We start from the raw sequence: 21,233 nt of genomic DNA, 5'->3' as shown, positions 1-21,233 counted from the left end.
ACTTTGCCATTCCATTTCTGCTCTTCTTCCATGTTCCTCATCAGTGTTCAAAGTGCTTTCAAACCACAATAGTGTTTTTCACAGGCACAGCCTGTACTGCCATGGCATGCAGGATTCTGCAGAAATACACTACCCTGGAGTTGGAGTTGGAGAAATTATTAAGCATGCTAAGACTGTGCTCCCTGTCAACACTTCATGCTGACATCTTTGACCGGTCTTCTTCATGATCCACAGTATTCCTGCTCTACTATTTGACAGCCATGGATAACCCTAATATGGTCCAATACATGTTCCAACATTTGGGTATGTTCTAAAAGTCCAAAATCTGTCAGATTTAGCTATATACTCCAATTTTAATGGATGATCAGACCATCAGAGCCCAACAATAAGACTGCTTAATCTTTGCTTGAATGGGCATCAACAAGTGCAACATCCGAACTACTCTACAATCTTAACAAGGACTGTATCATACTCCTGTTTTTGTACTTTGGTTGATAATTTGTAGCAGTCTGTTTATTATCTTCTATGACATGACTGTAGCAAAAAATGTAGGACTGGTGAGAACAGGTTTTGTCATGCTGAGCTTAAGGTTCCCCTCTTTATTCTGATGTGGTTACCTGGGTTGTTCAGTTATACTTGCAATGCATATTTTGGACAGCAGCTATTTTACAACTTATCTAATGGAATGGTTCTAAATTAGTAAATGTTTGGTAGACATTGACTCATTAGGCTGTTATAAATCACATTTGCTGGATCAAGTCTGTTCGCCAGTCAACTGGATTTCCTATTCCTGGTTGGCAACTCCAAGTCTCAGGTATAAATATACAGTATCTGGAAAGGATGAACAGGGAATGTGTGTCACAGAATTAAATATGTGGGGATCTTATAAAGTTCATGATTGTTCAGAGTAATAGGAGTAGGCTAGAAATATTTGAAATACAATATAGAAATAGAAAAATTATTTTCCATTTTGACCAAAAATACGCTTAAATGATAGTGACAGAGTGTAACGTGTCATTTTTTATATTGCCTTTTGTATCACTTTAGTCTCAAGGTCTTTGTTGGATACATTTATATCATATAATAAAATATAATAAGTGCTACAATCTATAGAATAAAATTGAATAGCAGGTAACTAAGACCAAATGTTTCAAGCTGTCATGACCTGTTTGTATGGCAATGTTGTGATAAAATAGCTTAACGGAAGCTTTGTACTAAATTATTGCTGGCCATATTATGTGGCCATAGTACAACCTACACTTTGCACTACAAATTGCCCAATTTAATATGAAAACCCTTTTCTAAATCGTGATTTCCCCCAGGGATCACAGGGTTCTGTCAGAGCCAGGACTTGAACCCAGAACCGCTGCTGTGTCTGCCAGTAACTCATCTCCCGGAGATGCTGGACAGCACCCTGTCTGATCCATTGGACAATTCTGCCTCGTTTTCTGCTGAACCTTGAACTCTTTGCTCCTCCCATGAACTTCCTGATTTAAGCTATTGTGCTCCACCCATCCAATATCTCACTCTTGTCTCTCCTGCTGCCATCTGTATCTTTACTACAATTCAGTACCGACCTATGGCTTGTTCCTTGACTAAGCTACTGCTTAACCCTTTGAGGACCATAAGGTTTTGGAACACCAAAAGAATCAATTTTTTTGTTTTTAAAGTTCATACACTTCAGTTGCTGTAACTAAGCCATTTCATGAAATAATTGGCAAAAAGCTAGATCCGTTTGTTGTTTGTTGATAAGAACTAATATTTTGAGTCAAGCCAAAAAAAAAAAAAAAAAAGAGGGTTTTAGGTTCTTAACCAGATGATACACGCAATTACAAACATGGGACAAATACATCCCTTGGTCCTCAAAGGGTTAACCCCTACCTGCTTATTTCTGTCTGGACCCCGAATTGCTCACTTCCTGGTGGGATGATCCTGAGGACTGCAATCGGGTACTAACACACAGCAAAACCCATCTCCACCATCTGGAGCCCTGGTGAATACCAGTTAGTACATGGACACTGCACTGCAGGTCAACCCACATCTTCCACCAGAGTGACCTGCTTGTATACCTGTCCAGCTTGTCAGTGGGTGCTTCTCAACTACTATAGGTACTTGCCTCTGAGCCTGACTCTAGACCATGACAGGCTCTTACCATCACATAACCTTCTGTGAGCATTTAAAAAGCTGTCCAGCTAATAGGTTTCCTCCAGATCAATACCTGTTTGATTTCCCAAAAGGAGAAAAAAAAAATTTAGTGGGGATGAATAAAAGATCAAACCACAGAACGGAAGTTTCCGCTGCTCTGATTGATAATTTCCATGTACACAGAGGAACAATGAGAAACAGACCTAGTGGACCACATAGAATTTCTATTTGATGAGGTGGAATTTTGTGTTATTGCAGAATTACAGGTAAATAACACAGTGTTATAAAACTGCTGATCTGCAGACATTTTAAGGACTAGCAGAAAACTAAAATAAAGTTTGGGGCTTGCTTTAAAGTGTATGTCAGGGTAAAATTAAAAAAAAAAAACCATATCTAGTACATCTTTGCAGTTGTATATTTTCTCAATTGAGGACTTGCTGCAAGTACAGAAAAAGACTCCGTGCCTTTGTTACTCTTAAATCTCAAATAGTGCTATCAACCCTGCCTGTGGGACTACAGAACTCCTCCTATCCCCACCCCTCTCTGCCCCTCTCCATGTGCCTACTACTTTTCCCCCAGCAAATTAATGCTGCCTTGACCTCCAGGAGCTTGTCCACGTACTGTAAATGACTCTTGGGAGATGTAGCTCTGGGAGGTGTGCCTACATCATTGAGGGCTGTAAACATTCAGAGATATACATCCACCTACAGGAGGATTGGACACTGACAAACAAAAAAACCCCCAAAAAACTGTAGGCCTGTCATGGTATAACCTATTACCAAGATGCCTCTATTTTTTGCTAGTGTCCTAGTATGATGGACGTCTTTAGTTCAGTTCAAGTCAAGATGTAACCTTTAATTCCTTCTAGCAATTGTCTTCCCTAAACAAGCCTAATCTCTACTGTTTAGCTGCTAATGGTCCCCCCAACTTAATTTGAAATTATCTTGCATAGCTTTCCTCAGCCTTGGCTTCTGGACTGCACTGTCACTGGACCTCACTGGATTGGACATTGCAGGGTGAGCCTAGAAGTGACCCTCTGGTTACTGACCTCTGCTTGTGCACGTCCTGGACCAGTTCTGGTTATGTTCACTTTGAGATGCATCCTATGTCCAGAGCCACTGATATTGCCTTGCGTTTGCTTGTCTCTAAGAGTCACTCTTGTGAGTAGGCCTATCAGACCAGGCACCAGGAGTTTGGTCACTTTTGTTAGTCAATGGAAACCAAACTTCCCACTGAAAGAGTTAACACTGTGGAACAGAGCATTGATGACATTCTGCTGGATGGAGTGTCCCTTGCATATACTCTGTGCTCTCCTTGCCAAGACAGCATTGAGGAAGCATCTCCCCGCTGCTGTTGCAAGAGTCATCTGGAACTTTGATATCTGATCTGTTCCTACTGCCTATCTACAATGACCCTTGATCATCTCTGCCCACTCTAAGTTTTGGTCTTCAGCAATTACCAGTTTCCTAGATTCTGTGAGTACTCAAGACTTTACCTCTACAGTGCCCCCAGCACACTGTCCACGAATGGGTCTGGAACTGCTTGCATTACACCCCTTGACAGTGACAATGTCTGTAGTGTGGAATCCAGTTTCCTTGTTGGTATTAGAGTCTATCTGCTCCTCTGATTACTCCTTAGATCCTTCGGGTGCACCTGGCCCCACTACCTTCTCAGCAGATGTATTGCAGGACTCTATGTCCCAGATTACTCAAATTTTCTACTGCTCCTTCCCCAGCAGACACAGTGTTTGATCCATTTGCGGTCATGACCACGACTGAGCCATTGACTGCAGATACTCTTTCTGATACCAAGTTGCTCAAGTCTCTGCCTAATGAGCTTTCCTTTAAGTTTTTGCGGTCTTCTGCTATCACTACTATGCAGCTAGTTTTCCACTTAACATGTCTACTATACCAGTAGATGATGCCCCTTCCTTTAAAAACCACAACAATCAGGGGCTGAAAGCTCTTTTTAGAGCCATGTTCTCTTTAGAAGGCCCTGCTTTATACTTGGTTCTGGCTATAGTTCTACTCTGTCAAACCATGGTTGAATGGTTCAAATCCCTTAAACAGGATTTTTCCAAAGCTGACAGTGACCGTAGATCATTGGTTTCTTGGATTAAATGTCCCTGGCTCTGAACTTTAGCTGTGTGCAGGGATTTTTGGCTAAAGTGCTGGACTGTGGAACATGCTTGAAAGAAACATTTACTGTGCATTGTCTTTGAGGGACAATGTCTTTTAAGACCAACTCTGGATGTTATCTGCTATCAGGGGCAAGAGTTCTAACCTTCCCCAATAGCAAAAACTAAGAAGCAGACTCACAGGTCTTCTCCATCCCTTATATCCTAGAAGCAAGCCTTTTGTGTTACTATGCTCTTGACTTCCACTTCGAGACCACCAAGCTTAACCTGGCATTCAAATCTGCCTACTCCACAGACAAGTCCTCTTTGGCATGAAGGTGCAGCCACACTTTCCAGAGTGGGGGGGGGGACGTCTGTTGACCTTTGCAGATGCTTGGAAAACTTGCATATCTGATGCCTGGGTGCAAAAGGCGGTGTCCAGGGTGGACAGCCATTTGTAGGGCTCTCCAGAGATGTTCAACAGGGTTCAAGTCAAGGATCTGGCTGGGCCACTCTAGGACATTCACAGAGTTGTTCCTAAACCACTTCTGTGTTGTCTTGGCTGTGTGCGTAGTATCTTTTTCATGTTGGAAGGTGAACCTTCAGCCCAGTCTGATAACCTGACCACTGTGGAACAGGTTTTCGTTGAGGATAGCTGTGTACTTTCCTTCATTCAGCTTTCTCTCAAATCTGGCCAGTCTCCCAGTTATTGCTACTGAAAAACAGATGCTGCCACCACCATACTTCACTGTTGGGATGGTGTTGGGCAGGTGATGAGTGGTGCATGGTTTCCTCCAGATATAACATTTAGAATGGAGGCCAAGTAGTTCAATCTTGCTTTCATGAGACCAGAGAATCCTCACAGTCTAAGTCTTTCAGGCGCTTTTTTTTTTGTTGCATACTCCAAGCAAGCTTGGAGTATGCAAGGCTTCGGTCTAGCCACTCAGCCATAAATCCAAGATCTATGGAGGGCTGCAGTGATGGTTGTCTAGCCATAAATCCCAGATCTATGGAGGGCTGCATTGATGGTTCGGTCTAGCCACCCAGCCATAAATCCCAGATCTATGGAGGGCTGCAGTGATGCTTCTCCTTCTGGAACCTTTTTCCATCTACAAACAAAATCTCTGGAGCTCAGTCAGAGTGACCATTAACTTCTTTATCACCTCTGTTACTAAGGCTTTTTTTCCTGATTGTTCAGTTTGGCTGGGTGACCAGCTTTTAGAAGAACCTGGTTGTGCCAAACCAGGTTCCAATTGAAAATTACGGAGACCACTGTGCTCTTGGGAAACTTCAGCGAAACAGAAAGTTTTGTACTCTTCCCCAGATCTGTGCCTATGCAATAATCCTGTCTCTGAGCTCTGCAGGCATTTCCTTTGACCTCATAGCTTATGCACTGATAAAGCGTGCATTGTCAGCTGCCTGGTCTTTTATAGAGTGGTGTGTGCCTTTCCAAATCATGTCCAATCAATTTAATTTACCACAGGTGGACTGCAATCAAGGTGTAAAAACATTTCAGTTACTATCAAGAAAAAAGGGAGGCACCTGAGCTAAATTTCAAGTGCTGGTCCAAAGGGTCTGAATGCTTATGCCAATGTGATTTGAGTTTTTCCTGTTTCATACATTTGCAAACACATGCAATGCAGTGATGGATACAGGCATCCAACACAGCCAGAAGTGTCAAGTTTGTGAATGGATATTTTTGTGCATTGTTATTGTGCAAAATACAATAACATATGCCAACCAATGCAAGCTCATCTTTTTAATTAATCTGACAATAGAAATTGGATTAATTGCTGTAGGTTATTGCAATCAGAATTTCATTGATCCATGTACTGCCTTACAAAATGAATGTCTGATTTATACAATCACTTTAGATTATTTAGGACTATGGCTTTAAAAAAAAACATTAAAATTCTGTATCCACAAACTAACCCCTATGGCAAATGCAGTGCAGAAATATGAACAGAGAGCAGATTAGCAGAAAATATGACAGATAGATCACAAAAATTCATTTTAATGAAGTCCATTCACACTACATCATGTTTGGTCATCATTCACATGTACAGTATGTGTAGAAAATGAGCATGTCCGTAATAAATGAACATGTTTAGTTATGTGGAATCTCACAATTACATGTTATATAGTTACAGCTTAATTTAAGAAGTCTGAAATGACTAGGCTGTTTCAGTGCCTTGTGTAAACAATAAGACATAGAGGCACAATGCATGGTTTTCATAAATTAAAAAGTGGTGGGTCTCAAAGATCTATTGTCCATGGGCCTCTCTAAAGTAGATCTAAACCCTAAATAGGATAACTTTATTTTGCCAAGTTAACATATATCAAACCATTGCCATTTGGAAAAAAAAAAACGTTTTCACCCGGTTTTATCCTTTGCACTATTAATCTCAAGTGGACCATCCAACTGCCAGGTTGACAATGCAGAATCACACTTGGGATAAAAGTGTTACCTCATACGAGGAATAAACTAAACAAGGACCTTTATGTTTGGATGATTTACTTTAATTAAAGCTACAAATTTAAAGAGGTTTAAAGCAACTTTAAAACATTTTTAAAGCTTCCGTGATAGTTTAGGAATTGGGTCTAGATTGACTTTAAAAGCAAGATGTGAAAAGCGAACTTTGTTCACTCCTTACCCTACAAAAGTACTTCCCTTGGATTGAAGCCATCCAGCCACTTTCTGTATTATCAGGCTTTACAAATTGTGATCTGCACCACTCTTCAACTATGCTCCTTTATCTCCTCTTTTACATACAATTGCTCTTATTTTTATTTGATATCACCACATTGTTCCAAGTGCATCAGCTCTTTCAAGACTCCTCACCAAATGTCTCCTTGCATGCCGTATGCCCTGTTCAAACAGTGCCACTTGTAACATGGTACCTGGGCCCTTTTTCCCCACCCCCCCTTCCCATCAATCAGGTTCCATCCATGAATAAAAGAGCGCTTTGGCTACATCCAGTGGAGTGACCAAAAAATGTACCCCTTCAGGTGTCTCTGATTACATCATGTACATGATGAATATGATGTGTGCTGGTATACAGTCCAGGCAGGGTTAGGGAGAAGCAGTAGCAGCACTTAGAAGGACAACTACACTTTTAGTGCAGTTGTCTTTTAAAATGTTCCCCCACTCTCTTCGGTTGAAGTCATCTACCAAAATACTTAACTTCAGCTCAGCTCTGGAGATCTTCCGGCAGCCTTGGATAGCAGAAAAAAATAATTGCAGCCCCCAGCTCCTGCTGGGCTCTGTTCATCCCATTCATTCTCATGGATGTTGTACTCCTCTGAATAGCTGGGGGGGCAGCACAAGGAGTATAGACCAGCCAGGGTAAAGTGAAACTTTTTTTTTTTTTGGGAAAGCCCACAAGTGAAATAAGTTGCCGCTAATAAAGTGTATGCAAGGACCGCAATGCTTCTAGTTACTGTAAAAGTGACAATTTCATTCATCCCACGTTATGCATAGTACCCTTTTCCCAGTGCTGGAACTGATAGTTCTGGCTTTAGTACAGTTCTTTACTTTCTCCTTCCTCTTACTAACCTTCCTTCCACCTTGTCCATTCACAGAATATAAAGTGTTCTGTGAATGGACATTTATCCCCTGCTCTCATCTCCCCTAGTTCATTCACAGAACACCTTGCATTCTATGAAAAGGACACAGGGCCTTTTGTGAATGGAAATAGGGAGCAGAAGTGGAGCGTGAACAATTGCATCCTTATATTTGTTTAGTACAAAATATGCAGCGCTCCGTGTGTATCACAAACTCAATATATCAACTCTGCATATATAAATCATATATAAAATGCATACAACAAACATGAATGATTAAAAAAAATCAAAATGCATAAATCAAAATTCTATATACCATATCAGTATACGTATATATCTTCCTCCACTCCATATACAGTATCTCCACTTTATTTGATATGCATTATACACCATTATGCATCGTGAATCCCTTCACCTTTGTTGTAAAGTGTCGGGCACTGCAGGAGAGTAGGATCATGGCTGCTTAAAGGAGCATTTAACATGTATGTGATGTAAGTGCAATACTTGTAATAAATGCTGCAGTTTTTCACTACTACAATATGAGATACTGTTTCATGTTTTCCTCATTGACAGCAGAGGAATAAGGGGCTGGGAACCTCGTAAAGAGATAACCACCAGGTGTCCCACTTAGGAGAAGACTGGTCTTAAAGTGTTACTAAACCCACTACAGTACAATCAGTCTATATATGCAGTAAAGCATGCTTGTTTTACTCACTGTGGAACATAAGGAGTTAATCCTCTGCATTGTGTAAAAAGACTGTTTGACTCTTTCTTCTCTGTTCTTCCCCTTTTTCAAGCGACCACCTCTTATCTCCTGATAAGACATACTGAACCATAGGCATTTGCACATGCTCAGTTTGGTGTGTATTGCTAGAGAGGGTTTTTTTTTCTTGGGAGAGTGCATGCGATCAGCACAGGGCCAATCAGCACTGTCCAGAGGTTAGGGGTTCTGCATCCTCCTAGAACAAAATGAAAACTCCTCCTACAAGCTTTCAAATGGGACACTGATAGAAGTCACAAGATGGCTCTAACTGCTGATGAGAAAAGGTATTTAGCAGTTTGTATTTACTAAAATAATAGCATTTCCATGTTCTGTGTACTGTGGGAGACCAGATATAGTGAATGCAGGGTCCGGGGTTTAGTAACACATTCAGGCTAAGAAAGGAGGGAATTGGCATCATACTTATATTCCCAGAGGGGAAAACACCTACATAGACATAACGTATGTCTTTAGGTCCATATCTAGAGTATAGTGCATTGCAATGAAGGTGAAGGGGTTCACGATGCATGATGGTGTATAATCATATCAAATAAAGCACAGAGTGGAGGAAGATATATACATATACTCTGGACGTTTGTTCTCAGAGAATAGGTGCAGGAACTTTCCACCTTTTTAGACATCCCTTGTATCTGTCCCCTACATACCCCCAAGCACTGTCCCTTGGTTCCATCCCCTACCAACCTCCCAGTGTGGCCTCTTTTAGAGAATACAGAACTGAGTATAATTTTGTGGTGCTAAGTAATCTGCATGTAATGTGTTAATGGTAACAAGAAAAGCAGTAAAATACAGTAGATCTCTGCAGCCAGCAACAATATATGCCCCACACAATAGATCCCCCAGCAGCAATGGACCGCCAACAGCAAAATACCACCCCAGCAACAATAGATCCACCCCAGAAAAAAAAAAACAGATCTCCAAGCAGCCAGCATCAATAGGTCCTCCATACCTCCCAGCAACAACTGACCCCCCCAGAAGCAGTAGACCCCCATGCAAATATAGATTCCCACCAGTGAAAATAGACACTCCAGCACACCCCAAGCACCCTTGTCCTTTACATACATTGAGTGCTGGAGGTGTCAGAACAGCGTCCCCCCCACATTCCCACTGAAAAAAGCTCTACTTATGGTGGATTGGGATTTTTTGAACTTTAACACAAGGATTTCAATAGACTTATGATTTATGCGTTTAGATTATTTTGATCATTCATGGATGTTTGTTATGTGCATTTTATATATGATTCACATATGTACAGTTGATATAGTGAGTTTTTAAAAGTGATACATAGGGAGCGCTGCATATTTTGTACTAAACATCTATCTGGTCAGTACGGGAACGCATTATAATGGGAGCAGCACCCTACACGTGTTCACATATTGTTTGTTTTTTTTGGCACCATTTTTGTTTTTATGAGATAGTAGGGAGGCTTATGATTTTTTGATAGAATATATAGTAGGTAGCGCAGAAGATTCAGTAAGACATTAGGATCCTATCATTGTATGCGAGCCACAACTATCAGCCACAGCACCAGAAAATGGCACTGTATGTAATATCTGGCATGAAATAAAATTGCCATTTTACAGTAACCATCATCACTGCGGTCCTAGCATACACTTCATTAGAGATATCTTATTTTACTTGTGGGCTTTCCCAAAAATTTTGGTTTTTGGAGTTCCTTTTTAAAGGCCAAGTTTTACTTTTGAAAGATGTTGCATGTTCCACCTGTATTTAGGTTCCAGCTCCTTTCCCCTCTCCTCTCCTCCCTGTGAAAGCACATAGGGATTCTTCTCTTGCACAGAGTTCTGGGGATGAATAAACTACAAGTACCATCTTCCACTGCGGCAAACAGACTTGTAGTTTCAATGAGCTGCAGGGGCATTGATGAGCGCTCTTGTAGTCCACTGACATGTCCTCCAGCTTTCAAACACAAGGTCCATACAGAGGTACAGACTGAAAGCTGAAGGACATGTCTGCAAAAGCCCACATTGCACCCAGGATCTACTGATTGTAGGTGCAATGCTTTCTAGGTTCCTGCAGGAAAAAATAATAAATTAACTTTATTTCTGCACAAAAATTGTAATTTTTTTTCTGTAGAAGGTGAACTTATACTTTAAAGTTTTCCTTCAACCCACCACAGTTAAAAATGGCAGCACATACTACAGCAAAGTACAGGAAAAGGGTCAGAGACCAGCATATACATGTGGATACCTGTCTTACTGTACATGTAGTACAGGAACCACAGCTTGAGAAGTACTGTCCCAAAGGCACGTCATACTATGGATAACAGTCTGAACTTCAGTCACAGTTGATCATGCTTTCACGAACATGTACCATACAAAAAAAAAAAAATGCAGCATGTAAAAACAACTAATATGTTTGGCAAATCTACTAGAAGTGAAGAGATAATTAGATGGCTCTGCAATGTTTGTGCTTTGCAGCCATTTTGCACAATAAAGGTGGATGGATCACATAAATGTTCACAGTTCTTTACAATTACAATTCTTGCACTTTAAAGTGAAACTTTACATTTGTTGAGGACAAAAAAGGATTTTAGTAAATGATTTTAGTAAACGTCATGGCAGATCCTTAGTTACTTCTGCTCTGTAGATACTAAGGCTAATCCACTGACTCCCTCAATCTGAAGGAAGTGGGAGAGTATCCCTGATTTTAATCACAGATTAGTCACAGTTTTGTTAACAAAAAAAATAAAAATAAAACACAATCAAACACGGGAAATGATATTCTTGGTATGGTTGTATTTAAAGAAGAACTCCAGGATCCTTACAACTTTGCACTTTCAGATCCCTCTCCCCAGGCTTGATGAAAAAATTGTCCTACTGTAATATATAATGACTTTTGATAGAATTCTAGCTTTTTTGTCCCGCTGATATCATCCCTTCACTCAGAGATAAAGCAGTTTCCGTTCACGGGGAGGGGGACTTTCTCTCTTGCTGGACATCACAATCCAGAAGATAAATATTCCCATAATCCAAGGAAGTGGAGGGTGTGTGGGCGGAGTGAAGGGCTCTATCTAGAACACATGAATGTCAATCAAATGACGTAGTTAGAGTGGGTGGGTCAGACCCTCCTCATCCCACCCAGTGCAGCGAGCTTTGATTGAACTACACCACTACTGGCTGAAACAGAACTACTGTGGGGAAGATACAAGACTGGTGGCCGCTATGCCGGTCTTAAAATGCTTACAAAACGGATATGCAAAGGAGTGAACCGTTATATTCAAAATACAATGGCTTTCTCACTGACAGAAAGAACTGTAGGTGGAAACAAGAGCACATTCTGACAAGGGAAAAAAGGACTTTTACAGATGTTTAAAAAGTTTTTTCCCCGGAGTTCTTCTTTAAATTCATCCAGTTAAAATACCTGAATTTGACTTGGTTTTGGCCTCTTGTAATTACCTGTACAGCAGGTTTAAGGGTCCGTTCAGCAGGGGATCCACAAACAGATTCCCTGCTGAATCAGAGCTGAATAGAATGGATGTCACTTTTATGACGTCTGTACCCAATCATTTTTTTCGTCTGTGGTTTGAGAGTGGATGTTGGCAAACCTGTGATGGCTCTGTGGGCAGCCAGGAGTAAATTGACTTGCATCTGTTTACATCCAGCTGCCCATGGTGCCATTACGGTACATCACGCCACCTCTGATCCATCACATTTGGGTATAGAACACAGTTCTTTTCCATTTTTTCCAGACTTTGAATGGCTGTTTGTTTACATCCATCTGCCCACAGACTGACAGATGGACCTTATTACAAAGCCTGAGTGAAAAAGGCTTTATACTGGTGATGGAGGGGCAGTAATTTAGGATCAATTAGGTGTTCACCATCAACACTTCCAGGCCAAGAATTTGCTGACAGGAACAGAGGCTGTTCTTGTGCCTTCACATTCTAATCAAAGGTTGGGGGCAGGAAAATGCTTGCAAACCTTTACATATACCAACTGAAGTGACTAGCAGCACTCTCTTCTCTACAGCCCCACATTTTACACAGCGTTCCTTATCTCCAAAAAATCAGGAACAGTGATCTAATGTCACAGACTGCGCAGCACAGAACAGAGAGCTGAGTGTAATCAGTGACTTGAGTGGAGGGAAAGGACACACCTTCCTCCACACAGTCTCATAGGGAAACATGCACAGCTGAGGCTGTCTATCGCCTCTTGTGTGCTGGTGAGGGGAGGGGCGTCTCCTGTGATTGCTTGGTGTTGGCAAAGACTGGTAGAAGTGACTGCAAATAGAGGGAGAACAAAGCAGGCAGAAATCACACTCAGTGCTTTGGGCTGAGGCAAGTACACACTAAAGGAGGAAATGCTTTGTTCATATTTCATTTCAGGGGTTTAAAACTGCTTTAACGGCAGATATTAAAAAGCCAGGTTAAGGAGCTGGCTGTGCTGTTTGGCAAGACTATGTAGACCTCATAACTGTCTGGACAGAAATACAAATCCTTTGACAGGTATAACACCTCCTATATGTTTTTTAGTGTGTGCGGGTGTTTAATGGTTTGCCTGGAATTTTGCTTTAAAGGATAACTAAAACCAAGAACTAAAATGTAATATATTGCGGCTTACAGTCTTTAGATGTAATTGTGGCTTTAGTTTTCTCTTTTTTTAAGTGAAGAACACATGTAGCAAATACAGAAAACCCCTGTTGACCCTGCAAGAAATCCAGTGCCCTTGTCATTTCCTGTAAGCTTCACCAAAGGAGATCTTCCTTCCTAGCTATCTTCTGTAAACTACCAATTTTTCTGCTCCCACCCCCATGTAATGGCGATGAAGTGATATGGAGATGGTTGTAGTCCATATCAGGGAAGCAGCCTTGAATGACAACCAGGGCTCCCTTCCATTGCTACAGTGGATGCGTGACGTGACCATCCAGGGACAGGAAGTGTGTAATTTGCAGTATAGGCAGGAGAAAATAAAGAAAAAGCAGCATGAACAGAAAACATCCAGTAAGCTGCAATATATTACAATCTTGGTTTGGGCTTAGATATACTGTAAGGAGTGCAGTCTAGCCCATTCAGCTGTGCAGCCAATAAGTGGATATCTCAGCATAATTTGTACATATTTGGGCAAAAGCGGTTTTTACTAACCCTCAGTAATTGTCCAGCCAAATAAGGACACTTGGGGATTATATAAAGCATGGTTTATAAAGTTATAAATGAACAATGAGAGGCATACTAGATAAACTCTCGATGATCCCAAAACTGGAAACATATTAATGAAATGCAATCTCTTCAAACAGAACATTTGCTCAGTGTCGCCATCCGTCCTTACAGCCCTGAGGTATCATGAAACGCTTATTACATCCATTGTATTGTGTATTTTTAGCATTTGGAGCCATCTGAAAACTCCAAAACTTCCATCTCCCTGAGAAGATGTTATAGAAATAAACTATTTTTTACAGGACAGAAAGTCATCTGCAAAACTCTTTTGAGTTTATCATTAGCAAACCAGGACCAGACCAAGCGCTTGAGATTGTACAGCATTGGAGATTTGAAACTGTAAAGACATCAAAGGGTCTGGAGAAAACTTAAGCTTCATGGAAAAAAAAAGAGCAGAAAATGATCTGACACGCAGACATGACACAGTGTTGAAAATCTTGGGCAATAAATAAATGCTTCCTCTCTGTGACCCTGTTTCTCTCACTTTCATGTCTTTTGCTTTAGCTGCTGTGTGAGTAACTAATTAAGCAGAGTCCCATATGTAATGCTGTTTGAATATGGTTGGATTTTATCCACTGTTTCCTTTCCTGCAGAGAGACAAAAAAAAATGGGAATTAAAAGGGAATCTACATCTGATATTTTCCAGACAGAAATGAGTGAGTTATTTTGACATGTTCAATGGAAACATTAAATATTAAAGATAAGAACAATAGGAGCTTCTGGGTGTATCAATCTGAGATGAACCAACCTAGAACACATATGCATGATGGGAGTTTAAGACTTTCATACATTACTGCATGCTTTTTCCAGGTCAATAACTCAATAGGTATATGCTTAAGGTACATACAGTATGTTCTCTTGGTTTGCTGGCCAGCCCAAGGAGTCATTGCAAGTCAATACAATGCAAGTGGCCTAAATGGTGGATGCAAAGTTCAGCTTGTAGATCGGGAAATATATACTGAGATGTTTGGTGCACAGTGCTGGACCAACCAGTTGGGGGCTTTTGAAGCCTATGAGTATAACCAAACTATAATGGCTCTGGTCACTTATGTTGCACATATCTAAGTGGGCCCTGATCCTCTTTCTCAGCACTTCTGATCGAGCATGCAAGTACATGGTCATTTCAGTGAGATGTTCATTGTGCAGCATTCCTAGGGCCTCACAACAACCATTTCTTAAAAAGCCTTACAGACAGGCCCCCCATCTCCCATACTTGCATGTCCTAGATTTTGAATAAGAGGCTGTGCTGCTCTAGATATGCCATACAGCAGGGACAAACAGGAATGCAGGGGGGAATCGGGCCCTACTGAGGGTATGTGCCCTGTGTTCATGTATATGTCAAATGTGTACCAGACAAACAGTTTTGCCTAGAACAGTAAATCAAATTCTTCCTGTAGGCTAAGAGGAAACTGTACGGAGAAACTCATGGTACAGAACTGCCAGCTACATACATAGATTAAAAAGGTGCATATTTGTTAATCTTTTAAAATTAATTACAGAGCTAACTGCTAATCTGGCTCATCATAGCTTTTTGTGTACAACATGTTAGGAGCCACATATCACAAAATACAGACTTACAGCATGCTTTGTGTGTAATGGGGCAGAGCTAGTGTTACTTTCCTTCAGGTTTTCCTAATTAACTCGTTGGGTGCCAAGTCTGGTCACTTAAGGGCATGGGTTCTTCTGGGCTATGCTAGGCACCTGTAACATGATCGCTCTCCTACACATATGGGGTACCTTTCCTTTGGTGCCATTTTCACCAATACCTTGGGACAAGACTAAACAGCCGTTAGGGAATACTCAACCTTAAGGTACAATAACTGTCCTGCAGTCAACGATCGGGTCCCTGTATAAATGTACATCTTTCCACTACAGCTTGCAAATAGGAGGGCTGTGCTGAACACTTACAACAACCACCTGTCCAGTGGTTTCCACTACTGTCTCCAGTAGCAGAGTGGGCCCCGTGGTGCACCTAGTGTGGGCTCCAATGTGCACTGGATTTTAACTCATGAGCTTCCGTACTTCTGCACAGGATGGAAACCTTTGTGATGCAGATCCACTCCCTTTGCTATGGGAGACAAAACACAGCGTAGGGAGTGCTGACAACATCACCCTCACTGCTAGAGGCTGTTTGACCTATAACAGGTACACGTTATCGACAGGCTGCTTAACTGACTGTAGATCTCCTTTGCCCATGGCAACCTCATGCAGAACTTGCACTAGGATGACTGTTTAAATGCTGACTCTTCATACCCCAATGTACTAGTAACCGAGGGCTTGTAGAAGTGTGCCAATTATTTAAATTGCACTCTTTTAAAGAACTTCAGACCAGGCCGAAGGCAAACTAACACTTTACTTAATAAAAGTACTGAACAAATGACAAAGCCCCATATACAAAAACAGTCTTTTTTCCCAAGTCTCTAGTCCTACCCAGGCTTGTGCTGCCTTGGCATACCTGCAATGGTAGTGTCCATGTGAATAGAGGTCCATCAGTGGCATTCCCCAGCTGCTGGTGTCTTTGGGGTGAACTCCAGGGTCCAGTGGCCCCATTACATTGTGATGTGCTTCCAGACATTAGCAGATGTCATCGTCAGCAGGCTGAGGATCAGCCACACAGAAGCCAGAAGAGAGCTCAGAGTTCTCAGTCTCTGGAGCACTGTCCCTGTTTATAGTCACAGGACCAGTGGGCTGGACCCAAAAAGCCATCCAAAACACAAGACCTGGGAAGTACAGGTAACCCTACACCCCCTGTCCAGGTTTGAGAGTAAAAAGGTTCTTACTTATCACAGCTATGCAGGGACTGTCACCAGATTATGGCAGACAACAATTTCATGTCTATATCTCTCCTTCCCCACCTGACCACAAGCAGAGAAATTGATTGACTGCATAGGTTTGAAAAACTTGATCAACTGCTAGTGTTTCCACAACCAGAAGTTGAACCAGGAGCCACATGTGCATCAGTTGTGTCTCGGTGATTACTCTCTGTATGAAATCAAGAATGGTCATGGTCACTTGTTCCCAAGTCATCTCTCTAAGGAATTCATAAATCAGTTGAAATGTAAATCACCTTTAAAAGTTCAATGACTTGTGCTGGTATTGTAGGTTGGTAACCCTTGTTTGTTTTTAGTATACGGATAGTTAAGTTAAAGTTACAGTATATAATAGTTATTTGCACAGCATGATACATCTGCTGGTCACACCCTTCTCATTACAGCTGAAATGATTCATAGGATAGAATGAGATAATCTTCAACCTAGGGGACTCTCTCCTGGCCCAGGTCTAACTGGGATTCCTGTAGTATGGTGCAATGTTCCCATTTCCCTCTCTACTGTGGTCTCTAATTGGGATAAACATGATGGCATGGAAATGTCCTCATGCAGGAAGATCCAACACATGTTGGCATGGTAATAAACAGTACAATCTTTGCAAATAGAGACTCAGGAAATCCTATAATAGTCTTTGTAAGCTTGTGTTTGTAGAACTACAATTCTCAGGATGCCTTGCCAGGGACTTGAGTTCACAAGGCCATAGTTTATACTTGCCTATAACACTGCTGCTGAGAGATCTCCGCTAGGTGGCCTACTTGACATTGTAAAGTCTGTCTCCTGAACTCTTTAAAATTTGCTGCAGTAATAGCCCAAATGTACACCAGTGTTAAAAAAATGATTAGCAGAACATTTAGTGATTAGAACAACTTTAAAATTAAAGGATAACTAAACCCAAGAACAAACATTAGATGTGATGGTTGCTTTTATTTTAATTTTTAAGGCCAGAAAGCACACAAAATACTTGTTGATCCAGTTTACATGGAGACATAAACAATGTTGTTATCCCCCTTCTGTAAAAGGCTAAGCCACTATCCTATATGTAATGAAGATCACAAAAAGCAGACATGTTTGCAGTCCAGCCTAAGTGACAATCATGGCTCTCTTTATAGTTACAGTGGCGTGAATGAGTGTTGTCACCCAGGAACAGGAAGTATGACATTTAAAGGATTACCAGGTAAACAAATTAAGAAAAATAGCCTAAAATAAAACTAAAGCAGCCACCTCATCTAAGGACCGGTAAACTGTAGTGTGTATATATATATATATATATATATATTATATACACATACATACACACATACATACACTGTATACACATTTTTGTTTTTGGATTTAGATTTAAAAAATGTTGGTGTTTAAGTTGATCAGTTTGTGAAAGAAGAACTGATCCTCAGTGACATAACTCCCATCTTCCTCAACTAATATAGGGAAAGTATTCCTTTACACCATATGAAGTAGGTGTCATCTCAAGCCTGGACACTTTTGCAGCACCCCATGACACAAGGGGAGCAAATTTGTGAGGGGGGTCCAAAAACAGCAAATCGTCATGAAGACCATGTAGTTCTCACATTTCCGGTCAATGTAGCGTTCTTTATCACACTACAACTGGTTAGTATACCATGAGTGATCCCATATCAAATTATTATTCGGTTAGTTCCCATTTTACCTTTCATCTCAGTGTCTTCCCTGCCTTGCTGTGGCTGCCCCTCTGTGATACCAGTGGCAGACTAGGCAAATGAGATAAAGGAAGATATTTGCACAGGCAGTTGAGGACATTGAAAGGGTACCTTTCCACTTTTACACAAGGCCCTGTGTAGATGTAAAATTACCCCGGGCCAATATATTGCGTATATAGAGTATATTAAGTCAAACAGACGTGGTCTTGGTGAAGAGTCAAGTTCATACTGGACTAATATGAATGCAGGTGCTGATATCTGCTCCTACATATAAACGCATTTTTAATGCAATCCCTCTCATTCCACCAGCCTGAAAAACATCTGACAACAGAGAGATGTAGACTAAAAGCCACCGGCGCTGGAATTACTGCTGCAACCAGCACCTGTGAGAATGTCGCCTTAGGAATAGTAATTAAAAACACATTACAGTCATTTATTTCTACATAACCACATATTTTATGATAATTTGTTCAAATCACTGATAGGTGGAAGTCATCTTGTGGCCTGAAGTATTTAACTAGAGACATCAGTCTAAATCTGAGGCATGTTCTCAGTGAGTGCTTAGCTTCAGCTCATATATTAATCATAAATTGGTTTAGCATTGCATAGCTTCAGTTCATGTATTAATCACAAATTGGTTTAGCTAACAAAGTGGCTGCTGTGTGGAGACTGACACTTACCATTATTGAACAGAGGCAGGGATTAATAAAATATACATGTTTAGATGGTTGTTTTGCAGCTTAAAAAGTTAAGCGGAATTCCAGGAAGATTTAGGAGATGCCGTTAAGAATCCAGTATATTAATAAAATCTACTTCACAAACTGTATTTAAAAAGTATAGAAGTACCCAGATCTGTCTTTATATTACCTTCCTGCAATCCCCTGCAGAGTATGATGCAACTGGGAGAAGCAATGGTACACTTCACATTGCTCTCTCCTCCGGTTAGCAAGCTTCCAGTGTTGGGTTGACAGCAAAGAGATTTCCTCCAGTCAGCAGACTAAGGGAAGAAAAATGACCAAGCTGTCTTGCTTAAAGGCTAAGTTCGCTTTAAAGACAAAAAAAATAATACATGCACACAGGGGCGGATTGACAACTCATGGGGCCCCCGGGCAATAGGGGATCATGGGGCCCCTATGTCCTTGCCCACACTCAAAAAAAGCCTCTAAAAAGGTACCAGGGGCATTTCATGGGGCCCCCTACTGACCCCAGGCCCTAAGGCAGTGCCCGAGTGCTCGAATGGTCAGTCCGCCCCTGCATGCACATGTTTTTGCAGGAAAAAAGGTGAATTTTTTTTGTACACGCATGAGTCTGCAAGTGTTGCACCCAGGGGCGGACTGACCATTTGGAAACTCGGGCACTGCCTGAGGGCCCAGGGTCAATAGGGGGCCCCATGAGATGCCCCTGGTACCTTTTTCATTGTCTTTTTTGAGTTTGGGCAAGGACACAGGGGCCCCATGATCCCCTATTGCCCGGGGGCCCCAAGAGTTGTCAGTCCACCCCTGGTTGCACCTGCAATCAATGGACACTTCCTAAAGCTCTGTGCCCATATCTCTGTACAAGGCTTTCAGTTATTGAGCTTGCAGGAAGTGCCAAGGCACTATGAGTGTGCTGATGAGTGCACTCATGATCCAATGAGAACTACAAGTCCATCTTCTGTGTTGCAGATGGGACTTTTAGTTTATTCACGGATCTCTATGAATGAATGATGCAGCTTTGTGGGCGAAGCTCAGCACAACTGCACATATTTTAAAAGTGACAGTGGCATCAGAGGAGAGGAACCCCTGCCCACTGTCACAGAGAAGGCTTGGGATGCTTAGTAGTATGTTACTTGCTACACTCTAAATATGGGTATAACGTGTTCCTAAAAGGTTGGGATAATCTTTAACTACATTTAAAATATATTCATTGATCTATTTAATTAGTCTTCCAGGGGTGATGAGATCGGAAAAGTGGATTAACAGTCGCAACTTTCTTTTGAAAGTTAAAATAGTTCTTGAAACATATTGACACAGGTGAAATGTATCTATTTCACCTGTATATTCCCTGAACTTTAGTTTTAAAAAGTTATTGCTACTTTAGGACCTTCCAAAGGAATCAGAAGGGGCATGCAATTCTGCTGAGCAATAATGTTATTTTGGAATAGGATTGTGCAAAGCATTATGACAGAAAAGTTCAGTAAACCTTATTAATAGCTTTTACGGTATTTTACTTTCAACTGTCTTGCTGCCTTAAACTGCCACTATGTTTCGAAGTTCTGTTTGCAAAATACCAAAGTACACCTACAAGTGGCACTGCAGAGCTGTGACATTTCTGCCTTTTGCCCTGTCACAAAAGCAAGCAATTTCCTGCAGTGGAGATCCCCATTCATTGCTTAGATTTTCGGATATCCTTACATAGCCTGGTTGAATTTGATATTTGACTATAGATTATCTGACATTTTTTTTTAACTCAGTAAAAGCATCCTTGCCTATAGGGACTATGATATAGTATGTCGATATCTGATGTACAGTACATACATATACTCACCAGGAATCTCACCAAAGTTTATATACGGTTCTTGTAAACAACGCTTCTCCTGGTTTCTTGCAATTAAGAAAACCCCGAGGAAAGACAAAAAGCACCTGCAGAAATAAAGATTAAGATTAAAGCACAAGCAGAACTGTGTTACAGGCTTCTCATAAAACAAATATGATAAATCTGAAAATCTGTGATACAATTAATAATTTCTACATAGCCGAATCATCCCTAGACCACAAAGCTGGAATCTCTTTGCACAGGGAAGCCAATGAGAAAGAATTCATGTAGCATCAGGTGGCGTAAACTCAAGCAAAGCAAATGATTTAATAAATGACAACTTTAACCCTTTTCCTGACCCAGAGGTCATTGATGTCTAGATGTCGAGACCAAATTTAGCAGTGTCAGTGTGCATCAGTAAATTTGATTGTAAACGGAC

The 21,233-nt window shown here is 41.1% G+C and overlaps 1 protein-coding gene across 2 annotated transcripts in view; it reads right to left on the bottom strand.

Annotated features, from left to right (window-relative positions):
• Positions 1 to 6,259: 6,259 nt before the first annotated feature.
• Positions 6,260 to 21,233, bottom strand: part of NIPAL2 (NIPA like domain containing 2) — a 173,163-nt gene continuing 158,189 nt past the window's right edge. The window contains exons 10-12 of one of the 2 annotated variants that reach the window (XM_089666479.1): positions 20,807 to 20,901; positions 18,271 to 18,331; positions 6,260 to 14,363 (exon numbers count right to left, since the gene is read on the bottom strand). In XM_089666479.1, the coding sequence (XP_089522605.1) occupies positions 18,279 to 18,331; positions 20,807 to 20,901 (148 nt within the window). In that variant the 3' untranslated portion in view covers positions 6,260 to 14,363; positions 18,271 to 18,278. The remainder of the gene's footprint in view (positions 14,364 to 18,270; positions 18,332 to 20,806; positions 20,902 to 21,233) is intronic. The other variant, XM_089666471.1, reaches the window with a different exon arrangement.

This window comes from Staurois parvus, unplaced genomic scaffold, assembly GCF_062004578.1.
Source record: "Staurois parvus isolate SC_StPar_1 unplaced genomic scaffold, SC_StPar_1.0 ptg000052l, whole genome shotgun sequence".
Lineage (NCBI taxonomy): Eukaryota > Metazoa > Chordata > Amphibia > Anura > Ranidae > Staurois > Staurois parvus.
The sequence above is the reverse complement of the archived record's forward strand: the minus strand, read 5'-3'. Positions and strand labels throughout refer to the sequence as shown.